Source organism: Salvia miltiorrhiza, chromosome 1, assembly GCF_028751815.1.
Source record: "Salvia miltiorrhiza cultivar Shanhuang (shh) chromosome 1, IMPLAD_Smil_shh, whole genome shotgun sequence".
Taxonomy (NCBI): Eukaryota; Viridiplantae; Streptophyta; class Magnoliopsida; order Lamiales; family Lamiaceae; genus Salvia; species Salvia miltiorrhiza.
The window spans coordinates 26,321,276-26,340,798 of NC_080387.1; the positions used below are offsets into that span (position 1 = coordinate 26,321,276).

Genomic DNA, 19,523 nt, shown 5'->3' on the forward strand with positions numbered 1-19,523 from the left:
GTGGTCCTAATTTACTAAGCCTATACTAGGTCTACCCGGCCCCTCGAAGCAATATACAATACATATAAAACAATAAAAAATAAAGTTTGAAATTTAAAACAATCATTTGTTGGGAGAAGATCCTTAAGAAATAATCAATTTCTATCCCCAAGGGAGAAGATCCTTAAGAAATTGATTAAATCTATCCCACAATATATAATATCATATCATTTCATGATAAACACATACGTAGCATACTTAAAATTCAATTAATCATACTTTATTTAACAAAATTATTTAACATAAATAAATCTCTAACAAATTCATACTTAAAATTAATCATGCTTTATAATTAATCAAACAACTTTAATTTAAAATTAATCAAACTCCAACTAATTATTAATTAGATTGTAAAAACAAATTTCAATATAATTTAACTAATTAAAATTAATCACACTTCACATATTATAAATTAATTAAAATTAATCAAATTAACATTAATTAGATTCTAACAAAATAATATTAAAAAACAAATTTTAAATTAATTAATCATACTTCAAATATTATAAATTAATTAAAATTAATCTAATTAATATTAATTTTAATCTAAAAAAATAATTAATAAATAAATCAAATAATTAACGAGAACGAAAGCGTACGGTAGTGGTCGGCAGCGGAGCGGTGGCGATGGCGGTGTCGGCAACGGCACGGCGTCGTTCAACTAATTAAATGTTAAAGAAATAAATTAATTAAATGTGAAAGTGAGAGATAAAGAGAAAGAGAGAGAAATAATACCTGCAGGGGTGGCTGGCCGGCGGCGGTCGACGGCGGCAGCTGGGTCGGCGAGGAGGCGCGGCAGGGGGCAGGGAGAAGGGTTTTTTGGGCTGCGCGTGATTGCTGTGAAAGAAAAGGGGATCTGATCGTTTTTATTTAAAGAATTACCGGCGGCATTTTGCCGCCGCTAATTAACGGCGGCAATGCCGCCGTTAATCAACAATTTTTTTAAAATTAAAGTTAAATTAAATTAATTTGAAATTACCGGCGGTGAGCCGCCTCTAATTACCGGCGGTGATAATGCCGCCGGTAATACCGCCGTTAAAGAAAAAAACCGACCCGCCTTCTTTCGGTGTCGTTGGGCCGCCGATAATTACCGGCGGGCGTTTCGCCGCCGGTAATTTCCCCGGTAATACTCGATTTTTTTGTAGTGTTAGTTGCTAAGTAAATTAGTGATCAATTTCTGTTTTCAACCATTCTATACTGAAACTGATAACTTAAAAGGAGAAACTTTAAAATCTGTAACTTGTAGCACTAAAGGCTTTTCTGTTCACTTGGCTTCCGCACCTGTGTGAGAACTCCATCTAATAATTCCTCAGTCTTTTGAAAAGAATTCCCACGGGGTTTACTTTTACTTAACTGAACTCTCATTCTTGCAGCTGATTCTCTACTTCAGTTTTGCTTGACTCCTTCAATCGAAAAGTTTTAAAAAGCCTACTGGTGTATTCCGGCCTCCCCCCTCATACCCCAATTCAATAGCACCCTGGGACCCAACAAGTTGTTAATTAAACTCCACCAATATTTTTTTCTTATGATGAATCACATGCCCAGTTAGAGAGTATTTGATTGAGCTTATAAGCTCTTTTAAAGTATTTGACAAAATAAATTTTTTTTTTTTGACAAGATAAGCTTATAAACAGCTTATAAGCTCTTTCAAAGTGTTTGACAAAATAAGCTTCTAAACTCTTATAAGCTTCAAAAATAAATTCTGAGAGCTTATAAACTCCTCAAAAAAATAAGTTCTTCCAATACAATTTATTTTTTCATTATCTTATACGAAACAATCATTTTATAAATATTATTCAATTATAATTTGTTATTTTCACCATATATTATTTCAAATTCATTTGTTTTCGATTTTTTTCTTTCTAACAAATATTTTTCTTTTTCGCAAAAAAATCTCTTTTTGACTTATAAGCTCAATTACTCAAACACTTAAACAACTTATAAGCTCTTAACAAATTATATCTTATAAATTATTAAAATATTTTATAAATTATTGAATCTTATAAATTCTTTAAAATAAACTTAGCAAAACACCCTCTTAATCTTATTTACTTTGCCATTTGAGTCCCCGAACTTCAATTTTGTTTCTCATTTATGTCTTTGCGTCTATATTTTCGTAATCGTGGTTGCTTTTTGTCGAAAGTTCATTGGTCCGCATTAACTGACAAATTATTTATTGGTTCATTAACTGATACTCCCTCCGTCCACCAAAAATATGCCACAATTTCCTTTTTCGTCCGTCCACAAAAAATATGCCACTTCCATTTTTAGTAGTAGGGTCCACACAACTCCACTCACATTTAAAGTGGGACCCTTACTCCACTACCAACTTTACTCACATTTTCTTAAAACCCGTGCCGAAAGCAAAGTGGCATGTTTTTCGTGGACGGAGGGAGTATTTACTTTGCCATTTGAGTCCCCCAACTTCAATTTTGTTTCTCATGGTTGCTTTTTGTCAAAACTTCATTGGTCCGCATTAACTGACAAGTTACCAAAATTGTCGCGAGGCAAAGTGTAAAGAAAATGGTACCAAAATTTTCAAATCACATGTATAGAAATTCCCCTAAAAGAAGAAAGTGTGCAACGAGGCATTTTCCATATGCGGTTTTAAATTATATATATATATATATATATATATATGAAAGAGCTACAATTAGAGTATATCTTAAAATAAATAATAAGAATTAGAAAAAATATATGAAATTTATGTAGAATACGTATGAATTCACTGTATAAAGATATGAATTGCGAAAAATAAATTTTTGCTACCTTTGAGATTCGAACTCAGGACCTTGAATTCATCCAACAATATGATAAATCAACCGTAGATCTTGATGATCTAATGACTGAAAATTATTCATATATATATATATATATATATATATATAGATATAGGGGAGGACTAAAATAAAAATATTTTTTAAAATATAAAATATAAATAGTTTTCAGCCATTAGATTATCAAGATCTACGGTTGATTCGTAACCCTATTGGATAAATTTGTGTTATTGAGTTCGAATTCCAAAGATAACAATAATTTATTTTTCATAATTCGTAACTCTGTTGGATGAATTCATGCGTGTTCTACATAAAATTCGTACATTGAAAAACGTTTTTATTTTTATTTTAAGAAGTGTTTTCACGGTAACGCTTTCCTATATATATATATAGGAAAGAGTAAGACAGATGCATGTGTCGCATGTAAGGGTTTAGGACGTTGAAGCATCCGAACTTGATTATGTTTTTGTTTTTGTTTTTTACATTTAGTGAGGGATAATCAAAATTTCACCCTTTAAATTCTTTCTTTCTTTTTTCTCATTTCCTACTTGACCCTTACTCATCCATCTTTTTTACTACAAATGAGGGATAATATTATCATACTAAAAATGAAGGGATAATATTATCCCTAATTTATAGTGAAAATGAAAAATGAGTAAGGGTCAAACATGAAATGCAGGAAAAGAAAGGGAAAATTTAAATGATGAAATTTTGTTTATCCTTCTTTTTCTCATGGTAAATTTACAATCAAAGAGAACGTATCTTTAAAGAAACATAACTCAACCTTATAAAATTAATCTTTAACCGGTGTAATAGAAATGTTCAACTAAAATTGGTTGCGACACTACAACAATAAAATCGATAGAAAAATATCGATTTCTTTTAACACGTTTTTTAAAAGTAATCGATTTTATGCACGAAGCTAGTTTTTCAAGCTACAACACCAATTTTAATAATTAAAAAAAAAAAGATGTCTTTTCTGTGGTTTGTATTAAAGTTCTTTGTGTATCGATAATATAAATCCTTTTTGGGTATATATTGCCAATATGAATCCAATTAATGGGTTAAAAGGAAGAAGACTGGTTTGTCAATTTCAAATTGACCGGTATATTGTCGTGTGTATATTCCTTTATCGCTGTTCACAATTATTAATCAATTCTAAAGTTTTTTTTTTTTTTTGATAAATCAATTCTAAAGTTTTAATTAATTAATTTTGAATTCTACTAAACTTTGAACCCCAAATCATAAACTAACACGTCAACATTAAAGCTCGAGACATAAGTGAAGTTACCATATGATACTCTCCATACTTTCTGATAAGAATAAAATTCTATACATTATAATACTACTACTTTCAGGCAAGAAAAAGAAGAAATAAAGAATTAAAAATCTAAGGCATGAAGAAGGAAGTGACACGATATCAACGAGCTTTTGAAAATGATATCTTCTCCCCGTCCACGAAATCAATACTCATTTGAGTGTGACACGAGTTTTAAAAAATTGATTAAGTATGTAAAAGTGGAATAACGGACCCACTTTTATTGTGAGTGAGTTGTGTCAGATACAATTACCAAACAAAGAAATGGATGTCATTTGGTGGACGGACCAAAGAGAAAATATGGGTACTTAGTTCGTGACTGGAGGAAGCATAATATTTATAAATATTAGTCATTTGGTGGACGGACCAAAGTGATTAAAAGATATTAAAGTGATAGAGAGTGGTAGAGTCTACAACTTTTTGTGAGACAAAAGAGCTTTTTTTTATGAAAGCGGTCATTTGTAATGAGATATAGTCGAAAATGAAAAAATGAACATGTTAAATGGGATGGAGTGGGTATGATTTAGTGTGATTATTGTGAAAATTGTGAGAATTCTATGTAATGAACTTATAAGTTATTGAAATATCACTACAACAAAAAATTTCAGTAGTGAAATGATTTTTGAGGAATCATCGCTCTAAAAGATATCACTAAATAAAATTGTTACATTTTGTGATGACTAACTATTATACATGCATGTCACACAAATAAAAGCATATATATATATGTCACAAAATTTAGTGGCAGTTGAGGGTATATCAATTTTTGTAAGTAAAATTTTCTTACAGTTGAATATATAACAAAAGCATATATATAGATGCATGTGCATAAGTAACTAGATTTTGTCACACAAAAAATGTAACAAATATTGTGTCACTTCTTTTAATGTTACTCCTAGAAAATTTTGTTGTACCGTATGATAACAATGACGCAATGACGTGTATCCATATTAGAAATGTGGACATACACACTTAACAAATATCGTGATCGCTAGCCATAAAATTCACTATATACAACGTGAAGTAAATTTATTGCATACTTATCTACGTAAGTACACTCCCTCCCCCCAGGGACGGAGTCAGAAATTGAGTTCGGGGGCTGAACTTGTACGGGGGTTCGGGGCCTGAGAAATTTTTTTTGGGCATTAAAGTATTTTTTTTATTAAAATACGAGCATAATATTAATAATAACGAACAATATTTTTATAGATTATATAGTTTCAATATATCACAATTTTTTTTTGACATTCCGTATATTTAAGACATTTTTTATTAAAAGGCAAGCATAATAATAATAATAACAAACAACATGTTCATAGATTATATATTTTCTATATATTACAATATAATTTTTTTTTAGCATTTCATACATATTAGACATTTTTTTATTAAAAGACAAGTATAATAGTAATAATAACAAATAATATTTCATAGATTATATAGTTTAAATAACAAAATTATCCTTAAATTAAGTATATATGAGAGAATATAATAACCTAATACTCTTTTATAAAACAAAATTATTTTATAATAGGTATAAACATATATCTATATATATTTTAAAACTAAAAAAAAAAAAAAAAACCCTCAAAATTTGGGAGGGGGCTCTAGCCCCCCCTGGCTCCGTCCCCCCCCCCCCCCCCCCCCCCCCCCCCCCCCCCCCCCCCCCGCTTCCGCTTTTGTAGTATATAAGTGAGAAGCAGGTAGCATTGTTCCAAGCGTAAACTAATATGTGAAAGCCTTCTCTCTCAGCTTCCCAAACAGAAACTTTTAAATATTTTCATAAATATATATAAAAGATGGGAGTGTTAGTTGATGTGTTTTTGATTTTGGTATATATAATATACACAGCAAAGGCAGGTGAAGCCAAGGATTTGAAATGGGAGGTGGAATACAAGCGGTGGTCTCCAGACGGGAAGGAAAGTGTGGTAATAGCCATCAACGGGAAGTTCCCGGGCCCCACAATACGGGCTCGGGCCGGCGACACCATTAATGTTGAGCTCACCAACAAGCTTCCCACTGAGGGGGTTGTCATCCACTGGCATGGAATCACACAGGTCTACCTAGCTACCTCCTAAATTATTATACTATTTTACATAACGATAATGCATGCGACTTTGAATGTGAAATAAAAAAATTGCAGAAAGGGACACCATGGGCGGATGGAACAGCCTCTATTTCGCAGTGTCCCATTAATCCAGGAGAATCATTTGTGTACACCTTCAAAGTCGACAAAGTACGTATCATTATCAATATGGCAAAAACATGTGTACATTCTATAGTTATATTTGAAATTAAATCGGGTGCAGGCGGGCACATTCTTTTACCATGGGCACTACGGTATGCAACGGTCTTCGGGGCTCTACGGGATGTTGATCGTCGACGTGGCGGAGGAACAGACGGAGAAATTCACGTATAACGACGAGTTCCACATTCTGCTCAGTGATTGGTGGCATAAGGGCGCTCATGAACAAGAGGTTGATCTCTCCTCCAAACCCATGCGTTGGATTGGAGAGCCACAGGTTATAACTTTTTTTCGAGAGAGAAAATGGTTGATTGCATGTCATGGATAGTAACAAGTGATAATATGTTGGCAGAGCTTGTTAATTAATGGGAGAGGGCAGTTCGATTGCTCATTGGCGGCTACTTCTTCTAGCGAATCGGCAGTCCCATGCGACGATCTAGAAGGCGGTGAACAATACGCTCCTCATATCCTCCACGTCGTTACCGGGAAGACCTACCGCCTTAGGATAGCCAGCTCCACCGCGTTGGCTTCACTCAATTTTTCTATTGGGGTAACATATTCTTCTACGTCTATACTATATTAAAAAGGGAGTTTCCAATTTGAAATCAATTTCAATATTGAATGTCAATTTTATAGTTATAATAAAATGGAAGGTTTATGTTTAAACTATATATATTTTTCCTTTTATTTTCATTTTCTTTAACTTCTTATTTGTTGTTACATTTCTTTCTAAAATTGTGAAATTCGATTAATTATAGAATATTTAATATGCATATCAAATTAAAGATCACGATAAGAGCTTTAATATGATATATTTTATAAAAATATTTGATTTAAAATGTAGATTTTAAATTTGTTTAAATATTAAAGTTTTATAAATTTCTCTCTCCTCTCTCATCTTTTTTGAATAAATATAAAAATTAAGAATTTCCCGTGCATTGCACGGGATGCAAATGCTTGTTTAAATATAGACAATAACTTTTTCTTAATATATAAACAAATAAAAATATAATTAGGTAATAAAAAACAATTAGATGAGATAAAATTACAAAATTAAATTAAAGCATATGAAATTGAAATAGATGAAACAAAATAAAATAACAATTGAAAATGAGAGACACAAAGTGTAAATCAAGATACTAAAACACTACAAAAAATTCGAATTCTAGCGACATAAATTTCCGTCTCAAAATCCTGCATATTCCGTCTTAAACTTGTAGTTACGACAAAAAAACGTCTGAATGCGAGAAACGCTATAAACGGGATGGCAATTCTTAACCACAAACGGATTTTCTATGGAAGTTTCGTTTCTGACCGAAATAGATGAAATAAAACAATTGAAAATGAGAGACACCAAAGTGTAAATCAAGATGTTAAATTAAATCCCCATTTTTAATGTTAGTCCTAAGTTTTTGTTACATGTGTTTACATATATATAGAATCACAAGCTGACGGTGGTGGAAGCCGACGGCAACTACGTGGAGCCATTCACCGTGGACAACATCGACATCTACTCCGGCGAGAGCTACTCCGTCCTCTTCACCGCCGATCAAGACGCCACCCAAAACTACTGGATTTCCGTGAGCGTGAGAGGGAGAGAGCCCAAGACTCCGCAGGGCCTAACCTTCCTCACCTACCAACCCACATCCGAGAAACAGCTCCCCCCCTCGGCCGCCCCTCCAGTGGCGCCGGCCTGGAACGACTACGTCTCCAGCAAGGCCTTCTCCAACAAGATCCTCGCCGCCGCCGACTCCCCTCCGCCGCCGACCAACTCCGACCGCCGTATCGTGCTGCTGAACACGCAAAACACCATGGACGGGTTCACGAAATGGGCCATCAACGGCATCTCACTGTCCCTGCCCACCACCCCCTACTTGGGCGCCATCAAATACAAACTGATGGACGCCTACGACCACACGCCCCCACCCGATCACTACACCCCCGACGACTACGACATCATGAAGCCGCCCCCGAATCCGAACACGAGATCTGGCAATGGAATCTACGAGCTCGAATTCGAATCCACCGTTGATGTGATCCTGCAAAACGCGAATACAAATTCGGTTGAGGTGAGCGAGATCCACCCTTGGCATTTGCACGGCCATGATTTCTGGGTGCTTGGTTATGGAGAGGGCAAGTTCACGGACAAGGACGCGGCTGGATTTAACCTGAAGAACCCGCCGTTGAGGAACACCGCTGTGATCTTCCCCTATGGGTGGACGGCGCTGCGGTTCAGGGCGGATAATCCGGGCGTGTGGGCGTTTCATTGCCATATTGAGCCGCATTTGCATCTGGGAATGGGGGTTGTGTTTGCAGAAGGTGGTGATCGTCTCGGCAACATTCCTAATGAGGCCCTTACCTGCGGATTGACGGCCAAATATCTCATGAATAAGGAGACTGCTACTTAATTTCTTCTTCTTGTCGTTGTTGTTCAATTCTACTATATGTACTCATCAGTCCAATCCTTCATCATTCTCATCAGAGCTTACTCTATTCTCCATAAATAAAGATTTAACTATATATTAATTAGATCTCCATCGATTTATTATACACGAGACTAAACTATGATGCACTGATTCTCGATGATTGTGTGTTGTTTAAGATGCATGTCTACTAATCGTGCCGTAATATAACTATGACACAATTTAAGAAATCGATTTCTATTAGAATTTTTGTTTTAATGAGAAATGATAAGAGATAAAGCTAGCTAGTCTCTCATATAACAAAGATAAATGAGCTAAAATATGTCATGAACAACTGGGATGGCTACCTATTTTTTCTTTTCCCAATTTAATGTATTGTTCCTACAATTTTGTAATATATTGTATGATTTTACTTTCTAGTTATCGGTGCTTTTATTTAATAGTATTACTTTCTTTTATAAAAAAAATACTTATTTTATCATTTTGGTTCATACAAAAAAATATATCCATTCTATATATATTTTTATTTTTAGTACATATACTCCATTAATTATATCGTTTACCTCTTATTTACCAATATTTTTATTATTGGACTAGATACTCAAGTAAATTAATCGATTTAAAACTACAATAAAAATGGGACCCTTCTTCCACCCACACAATACATGCACTTAATTATGATCCTTAATATTAACTCTTACATATCAATATTGTTATTATTGGACCATCACTCAATCAAATTAATCAATTTAAAATTACGTACAATAAAAATTAATGAGACTCTTATATATTCTACTTAACACTCAATCGATTTATTTAAACTTGTGTCATTATGAAAGAGATATTTTTTTTATGGACGAAGGGAGTATAAGGTTAGCTTGTCGACTAGTATAGTGTAACGTGGAGTGCAAAATAGACTTGCTTGTTAAGTATAATTGTAGTATATTTTTAAAGGGAAAATATTTTCTTACATAACATGTACATACATAATACCCTAAAAAATTAATTCTGTTATTAAATATTTACGATCGTGGCTGATTTGGCCCTTTCATATATTATCGGTTATTTATTAAAAGTGACAAGTGTTAGGTCCGGAGGGTCTCGAATAGGTGTATGGGGGGGGGAATACACCTATAGGCTATTTTTAATCTATCTACTAACCTCAATCAGAGGAATCTCAGTCAGAGATAGAAAAGAAACTTTACAAGCAAACCAGACACCTGTTTAACCGAAATTAGTTTTGACCAACAGGGTTGACGACTGATACTGAAAGCTCTTCAGTAAAGAGTTATCAGTTAAGTTACAAGAACTTAACTGATCTACGTAAGGGCTTCAGTCGTGTTTGCAAAGATAGAGGTGATATCTCTCTTCCTTACTTATCAGAGGATAGTTCAGTCAGATTGATATCACACGCAGCGGAAATTAAACTTAGTTTCGAATAGCCTCGGTGGAGCAGATAGTTAGATTAAGGTTTCTCTAGCAGTTAGTCAGTGTTCAGTTTTATCAATAGAAATAGCACAGTTAAGAATGTAAAACTGAAAGCTGTAAATAACACAGAGACTTTTACGTGGTTCGGAAAAACTCTTTCCTACATCCACGGCTGGTTGATCAGACCAACAATCCACTCCGCAAGTGCTTGCCTGGTGCACTGCAAACCGTGAACTGAAGATAAACTCTCTTCAACACCTACACACCTCGCGTAGGATTTCTCCACCTACACACCTCGCGTAGGATTTCAGCACCTACACAACTCGCATAGGATTTCCCTGCTAAGCACACCTCGTGCTCAGACTTCTCTCTCAGAGTTCAGAGTACCTTCCTGAATCTCCGAGTCACTCAAACACTCTTATGGGGGAGAGGTTTAAACGAGTGCCAACTATACTTACAAAGAACAAGTTCTTTGAAGCAAGTTTGACCTTTGGCTTCTGGGTATATAGAATATATGCCTAGGGTCTAAGAGAATGTATGTAATCAGCAGTGACTGATTTTGGCTTTGGAATTCTCTTCTTCGATTCAAGCTTTGAGCGTTTAAGCTTTAGGCTGAGTAGCTATTTCGGCAGAGCTTCAGCTTATGTCGTTGAATCGGTGAAGATTGAAGTGATCCTCGAGCGCTATTTGTAGGAGAACTCTTGGATAGATCTGTTGGCGTAAATCGTCTTCAAGATTTCTTCCGTTGGAGAGCAATTCAAATTTGGGCTGAGGCTTCAATCTTCGAGGTTCCTTGTCTGTGTGGAAACGGCTCTCTTTGAGTGACAGGAGATGTGACATCTCTGAAAAGTAACCACCAGATAGAAATGACCTCTGCAGAGATAAGATATTGAGATATCTCTGCATTTAATGCGGCTGTACTTTGAGCGTACGTGGCTTCCTCTGAACGTTGGAAGATCAGTTCTAGGAGGAATGTTCCAACTGATACTGACTTTAGTATCAGTCTATGGCGCGCATTAAATAATCAGTCTTCAACTGATTCTTCAACTGATACTTCAGTTGGTAACTCCAGTCTTCAGTCTTCAGTCTTCATTCTTCAGTCTTCAGTCTTCAGTCTTCGATACCGCAACTAAACTAGAAACGAACTCTAACACTTGAGTTCAAAACGATTCTAGTCTATTACATTTAGGTCCTATGAATTTTGGTATCATCAAAACAAGGGTTAGGATATTCCACAAGGTTCCCAACAACACCTATGGGCTATTTTTCTTAGTTAAAACGAAACTTTAAATACAAACTAACTCAACCTGTTTACTGAAAAGAGTTTTGTCAAAATAGAGTTGACGACTGATATTGAATACTCTTCAGTAAGGAGTTATTAGTTAAGTTAAAGACTTTAACTGATACACGTAAGGCTTCAGTCGAGTTTGATATACAGAGAGATGTTATGAATCTTACTGACTATCAGAAGATAGATCAGTTAGACTAATAACACACGCAGTGGAAAACTTTTATTTCGAAATAGCCTGTGAAGTTAAACACGTTGTCAGCAGTTAAGTTTCTCTTTGCAATTAATCAGTTTTTAGTTTATGAAGGTAAGAGCACAAGTAAGAAGGTAAGTACTGAAAGCTGTAAATAACACAAAGATTTTTACGTGGTTCGGAAAACGCTTCCTACATCCACGGTTGGTTGATCAGACCAACAACTTCACTGGGCAAGTGCTTACGGGTGCACTGCAAACCAATGCGTGTGCTTACGAGTGCACAGCAAACTTGGACGTGTGCTTGCGGGTGCACACAAATCGAGACGACTGAAGATCCTATCTTCAGTACCAACACACTGGGTTGGATTTCTCACTACTAACGCACACTGGGCACTAAGATCTCACGGAGACAGAACACTGGTCTAAACTCCTTTTCGACACAAACACTCAATTCGGTTGGTTGAAGAGAGGTTTGAAAACTTGCCAACTAAACCACAAAGAACAAGTTCTTTGCAGTCAGTTTTACCTAGGCTTTGGATATACAATATTTGCCTAAGTTCTAAGAGAATGTATGGAATCAGCAGTGACTGATTTTTGGCTTTGTGATTCTTTTCTTCGATTCAAACTTTGGAGAGGCTTGATTTTGCTGAGTAACGAATTCGGCAACGTTTCAACTTATGTTGTTGAATCGGTAAAGATTGAAGTGATCCTCGAGCGCTATTTATAGGAGACGTCTTGAATAGATCCGTTGACGGAGATGGTCTTCAAGATTTCTTCCATTAGACAGTAATTTGAACTTGGGCTGAGGCTTCAATCTTCGAGGTTCCTTGTTTGGTGAGAACGGCTACTTTGAAGAGCAGAAAATGCGACATCTCTAAAAAGGTGATCACCAAAAAGGAATGGCCTCTGCAGAGAAAGGACGATCCTGAAATCTCTGCATTTAATACGGCTGTACTTCTGGGGTGCGTGGCTTCCTTTGAACGTTGGAGGTTCAGTCCAAGAAAGAATGTTTAACTGATACTTGACTTTAGTATCAGTCCGCTGAATCCACGTGGCGCGCATTAAGTAATCAGTTGAAATTGATCCTTCGACTGAAAAGTCAAATATCAATATTTGACTTTGCCTTAATCGTTACATCAGTCGGCATCTTTAGTCTTCAGTCTTCAGTGCTTCGTTCTTCAGTCTTCAGTCTTCAGAACAGCAGCTAAACTAGAAAAAGAACTCTAACACTTGAGTTCGAACAGTTCTAGTCTATTACAAGTGAAACCTATTGATTGTAGTATCATCAAAATTAAGATTAGGATATTTCATTAAGTTCCCAACAATTTCCCCCTTTTTGATGATGCCAAAACCACACAATAGTTCTAAGCAGGAAAAAGACCTGAACTCAAAGTACAAGTTAATAAACAGGGTGAATAATATTCCCCCTTAACAATAGAACCTAAAACTTGCACTCTGAAGGAAGAACACAACAGTTCGAGAAAACTGAACGAAGACGAAACTGAAAGACATTAATCAGAGCCTGGACAAAAAGTTATTGTCTTCAGGTTGAGATCAAAAAGAAGTTATTTTAATTTAATATAACTGTTGAGAAATCAGTTGAGGTACAGAGCAAAACATATAAGGGAGTAAAAACAACGAAGAAAAACACATGGAAACCCATGGACTCTAGCTGTCTGCTCGTCTGCGCCTTGAACTTCTTTGATATTCAGCTTCATGTTCCTAAGCTTGTTCATTTCACACTTATTTTCCATTGACTTGAGGTCTTACTGCAATGTCATCCTGAAGCTTCTGGTGATCCTTTTGCTTTACCATCTTCAGTCTTTCGAGAAGATGCGGAGAACCAACTTTGAGAAGGTTTTTCTCTGACTTCTACTTTCCTCCTTTTTGGCAACATAATAAAGAGAGCTGATGATGGAAGCTATGATCAGATGGTACCCAACTCCTAGTCTCAGAAACTCGTGAGAGAATTTGAGAAGAGGATGAGTCCAGAGATGCAGAAGAGGAAGACGCCAGTGGGGAGGGAGAGGAGAAGGGAGACGGAGAAGTGAAGGAGGCTGAGAGATGGAGAAGTGAATCGTGAAGGAAATGAGAGTATGCATAGCATTTTGAAGATATTCATGTAATGCGGCTATATCGAACATTTTGAAGAGAGAGCCCACCGTGGATGACTTGAAGGTCATGCAGCTGCTGCATGCAGTGTCCATGGGAGCCGGCGTGCTGCCGGTCGCCGCCGCTGCGGAGGGGGAACTCACCTACATGCGGGCTCACTTTGAGAGGGTTGTCGGCTCCAGAGACTCCGAGACGTATTATATGATGAATCCCGATGGGAATAGTGGGCCCGAGCTCAGTATCTTCTTTGTTAGAGTTTGAACATTAGGGTTATTATTAAAAAATAGCCCCAATTTTTATCTCAGGATGATTGTTTACCTGGAATATAATTTATAAAAAATATATATAAATATAGCTAGAACTTATTTATGTTCGTTGTTCAATTTATAATTCGAGTTAAAATTTGGTAAGTTAAGGAATGGCGTGGCCCGTCGAAAGCCGACTTGCAATTCCAAAAGAAATTTACATCAATTTTTTATTTCCACGTCAATTCTCAAACGTCACCGTTTCACTTGAGGGTTTCAAATTTTAATTTGATGTGAAATCTGACATTTGAGAGGTTGTGTGGAGATAGAAATTTAATGTAATTTTTTTCCAAGTACCAAGTCAATTTACGGTGAGTCACATCACCCTCTATTGGTTAAAAGTTATAAACTTAACAATAAAAATAAATTTAAACTATATTTATAATTTTTGTAGATTTGGGCTAAAAATTTACCATGAGATCAAAATTCAGGCCACTTTTTAATAATTACTCTTAAAATTGTGAGTATATATATAGCTAAATTTGAATAAAGCATTTTGATTCGTTTGTACGAGTACGAACTCGCACATATATATCGAAATGAACTTCAACCTTCACTCATATCATATTTCCTAATTAAGCTTCAATATTTTTGAAAAATCTATCAAAGTACGAGTAAGTATCACATTAATTTCACAAGATAAATAAGTTTAAGTACAAAATAATTATCAAACACTCAATTATTTACAAAATTGACATTTAAGAACATTAAAAACATAGAAAATGAGTGTGATCAATTTCAAGTCTGAACTTTTATTTCAAAAAAAAATGTTATGACCTTATGTTTACTTTTGTAAATATCAAACTTGGGGATAAATATAATTATTAGCGATAACGGAACTCAACTCAATTGGTAAGACACTTTCCCTACAACCAATAAGTTGGTTGGAGGGGGAGGGGGGTTGTATTACAGCCGGAAGAAAATAGGGACATATATTTATCATCTTTTAAAAAGAAAAAAGGAAGAGGCAATGAAATGCAACTCAATTGGTAAGTGATAGGGATGACAATGGGCCGAATCTGGATTGAATCCTATAATCAGATCCAGATCCATTTTATTTTTATAGATCCAGATCCGCCCCAAATTCAACGGGTCTAAAAATTTGTGATCTAGATCCGCGGGTCCACGGATCTAGATCCTTGGGTCTACTGTTGTATTAATTTTTAATATTTATTTATATTTTATATATTTATATTTAATATTTATATTTATGTATAATATTTATATTGTGTAAAGTATTAGTAATCTGCATTGATTTTTAAAGTATTAGTATTGTGTATTAATTTTTAATATTTATATTTATGTTTTACTTCCTCCGTCCACTAATTCAAGGCCTACATGAAAAAACACGGGTTTTAAGAAAAATAGTATTTTTATTAGTTGAGTGGAGAAAGGGTCCCACAAAATATATTGTTTATTGGTTGAGTGGAGAAAGGGGCCCACAAAGTGTATTGTTTATTAGTTGATTGGAGAAAAAATGTATTGTTTATTGGAACCCACCAATTAAAATATGAATAAAACTTACTAAAAATGGATAGGCCTTGAGTTGGTGGACGGACCAAAAAGGAAAGTAGGCCTTGAATTAGTGGACGGCAGGAGTATATTATTAGAAAAGTAAATATAAAATAAAAATAATATATATTAAAAAACGGGTTCACAGGTCGGATCTGAATCTAAAAATTCAAGATTCAGATCCATTTTACAAATTGAGATCCAGATCTGACCCAAATTCAACGGGTCCAAAAATTTAAGATCCAAATTCTGTAAAACGGATTGGAATCCATGAATTTGGACCGAATTCAATATCCATTGTCATTCCTGGTAAGTGCTTCATCTTCAACTATTAAATAAAAAGATTCAAGTCATCATGGGGAAATGGAAAACTATTAATCTTTTCAAAGAAAGCAACAAAAAAAAAAAATAGTTAATGCAAGTAAAATATCCACTCAATAATTGGGACAGATGATTAATAGTTCTGATCCATTGTTAGAATCTCGATCTCTGGCCCTAATTACAATTTTTCCAAAGTTGTCCTCTTACCTATTTACATAGGCTGATTGAATTTACACAAGAAATAAAAAAATCAATAAAAATGTACAAATAATTTTTTTAATATGTTCTTATTAATTGTTTAATGATAAAGTTACTCCAAGAATTAAATAAAAATATATTAAATGAATAAAAAACATTATTTTTTATGAAAATAAGCTTATATATATATTTGAAACATCCAAAAAAACAAAATAAATCTACATAATTGAGATGGAGGAAGTACTTATTCCCTAATACTTATTCATATTAGGAATAAGTGTAAATATTTTGGAAATAATTGTAATTTCGACCTAATTAATTAATTAACTCAAACTAATGAATAGTTGAATTTCTACGTAACTAACAAACTTTCACGCGACCAGCATTTTGTGGGAGAGGGCTTTTGAGAAGCAACTCCTACCTCAAATTTAAATTTATAAATACGTACATGCAAGCATGTGATGGGGAATTGGTATCACAAATTAAATTGAACTCAACGACTAGCTAAATATATATCAGAAATTAAGCTTAATCAATGGCACAAGGGATGATGATGAGCGTCGCGGCGGTGTTAGTGGTGGCGCTGGTGGTTGTAGTGCAAGTGCTGGGCACGGCGGCGGAGGGAGTGGAGGCGGCCGACAACGTGGGGAAGTGCCTTGTGGAATGCAGCGAGAAAGTGGTGTTCTGCGCTGCCAAGTGTAGAATTGGTGGCGGCAAGGCTTCATGCTATGAGGACTGTGGGAATGGCGACGTCAAATGTGTTGATTCATGCATGGCCTCTAAGACTAACAACTTCCATATCAATGCTTGATCATCATAGGGCTATATATCAGTCATAAATAAACATGTAACTAATTAAATCGTATCTCGATTTATTTGTATATGCATGAATAAATATATAGTTGGGGTAACTCTATGATATATGTCTGCTGAATATTTTTCTCTTATGCATTCAATGATATTTGCTGCCGGTCAAGGAATTGGCCTCACTGCCACAGTTGTTGATTGCGTCCGTCCCACGAAATGAGTCGTATTCCTTTTTAAGCCGTTCCACGAAATTTGTTACATTTTTTTGTATGATAATTTTTTTTCCTTTATTCACATATTCACTTTTTTACCTACTGTACTTAATACACTATATACTACTCCCTACGTCCCACTCCAATAGGCTCACTTTGGGCACGGAGATTAAGAAAACTTACTTTTTATTAGGAGAGTGGTAGTAAATTGGTGTGGTCCACACCAATTAAGTACAACTTTTTACTCAAAAAGGAAAATGAGTCTATTGAAGTGGGACAACCCAAAAAGGAAAATGAGCCTATTGGAATGGGACGGAGGGAGTAGTACTTTCTTAAATCTCGTGCCCAAAAGAAACGACTCATGTTTCACGGAGAGAGTAGTATTGCACTATTGTGTTTGGCATAATTAATTCGATACGAGACATGGGTTTGGAAATTGAACTAAAGAGATTGAACTAGCATTAATTAATTTTATGTGATCGTGCTAAAAGCAATAAATCCAAGATTGACAGAAGAAGCAAAATAAGACACTCATGAAAAAAGAACAATTAATTAAACAAGTAACAACCCCTCACACCATTCTCATGAACTAAGCGGGATTCAAGGAAACTTTCCAAACTCTATAAATTAAGTCACAAGCTAGTCTATCTATAAATATCACACACACAATCACAGCAATAATAATACGATGAAGGTCATGAGTTCGAATCCTTTGGTTGCACAATGGCTCGTTATGGTGCTCGTGTGCACGGTAGGACTGTTTCAGCATGCGGAAGGTCAATCCCGAATAGGGCAATGCCTAATAGGATGTGGCGGGAGCACGATGTCGTGTGCGGTGGACTGTGGAGTAAAGAGAGGAGGAATAGGGAGCCTTGCTTGCTACCAAGGCTGTGCCGCTGAGGATATTACATGCCTAATCTCTTGCTTTGGCAGGCAAATTCTTCCCAAATCCAAGTGTGACTAGTTCTTAATCCTTTGCTATACATGATGTTATATATCTTAATACAAGCTTGTGGACACTTGGATTTACAAATAAATTATGTAACTTTAATATGATATGAAGTCCATGGTATACCTTATTTAGTTTTGTTAATTTGGCATTGCGATTTCCAATGATATGCAATTTCAATATGCGGAGAGCGTTATAGGAGAAAAAGCGGACAAAGTTTATCGAAAGATCAACAACTATGTATTATGTTCATTCGATCAATATCAAATTATCAGACTTTTTAGTTTCTCTATTTAATGCCAACTCTTTATAGGTAGGGATATCAGTTGGGTTAACTCATCCAATTTTGTGACAATTCTTATTCAATTTATAACTCATTTAGGTTGAATTTTTTTTCAAGTTAGAATTTTTTGAACTTAATCCTAAATTTTGGGGTTTCGAATTAATCCATATGATCAATCAAGCTAAAAAATTTAAGAAAAATAATTAAATTAATATGTTTCTTTTGATAATTTCATATTTCTCACAAATCAATACAAACATGAATGAGTATCATTTCAGTATCGACTTATGTATTAATATGTAACTAATTAGAGAGATAGAGATACACACATTTTTCCTAAATAATTATTGATGGAACTGAAATACGATTTCCCTTTCCCCTTCATATTGTTTTTAGTTGTCAAATTAATCACTGCATGCATCTAATTATTTAACTGCAACAAATCGGTGGTAGAATCACTTACTTGAGAAGATGAAAGACTTCAGATTTGATATTGTGGACTGTGATCCCTTCCAATTTTCTACTTCCTTGGTGGGAGAAAATTCGTAGAATAATCTCACTCGAATTGCTTCACAGAAATCTGTGTAGTGTGCGTGTGAGGCTAGTAGTAGTCGCCCTCTTCCCCTTCTCTTTATTTATAATTCTTTAATTATTAATTCGGGCTCGGACTTGGAACCCTAACCCAATAATTATTAATTATTAACTTAAAAGAGGCTTGTTATAATTAAATAACATGGAATAGGCTTTCACATAACTGGAGCATTAATTCTCTTGGGCTTGAGCTTATGTAGGGGAACAAATACAAGGGATACATATGAATCTCTATGTATTAATTTCTTATATATATCCAAGACAGGATACATAATAATTAATAAACATTAATTCATTCCACTAGAGAATCAATGTTGACCTAGTCATTCATCTCCAATTTGAGTCGAGCTTATATTAGACATGTCTTAACCCCGTATTTAAGATTGCAAATATCTATTAATTAATTAAAGCTACTCGCTAGATTATATTAATTAATTTCTTATTAATTTCTCGAATAGTATCACTCATCTTTATTACTTGTGTCTAAACTTAATCAACCTACAATGTTTAACACGATAAT

The 19,523-nt window shown here is 34.9% G+C and overlaps 1 protein-coding gene across 1 annotated transcript; it reads left to right on the plus strand.

Annotated features, from left to right (window-relative positions):
• Nucleotides 1–5,860: 5,860 nt before the first annotated feature.
• On the plus strand, nucleotides 5,861–8,860 carry LOC131017062 (L-ascorbate oxidase-like). The gene is made up of 5 exons (XM_057945854.1): nucleotides 5,861–6,191; nucleotides 6,278–6,370; nucleotides 6,444–6,656; nucleotides 6,732–6,929; nucleotides 7,819–8,860. Exons 1-5 carry the CDS (start codon nucleotides 5,934–5,936, stop codon nucleotides 8,785–8,787), a joined length of 1,731 nt encoding a protein of 576 aa, XP_057801837.1. The 5' UTR covers nucleotides 5,861–5,933; the 3' UTR covers nucleotides 8,788–8,860.
• Nucleotides 8,861–19,523: the final 10,663 nt, after the last annotated feature.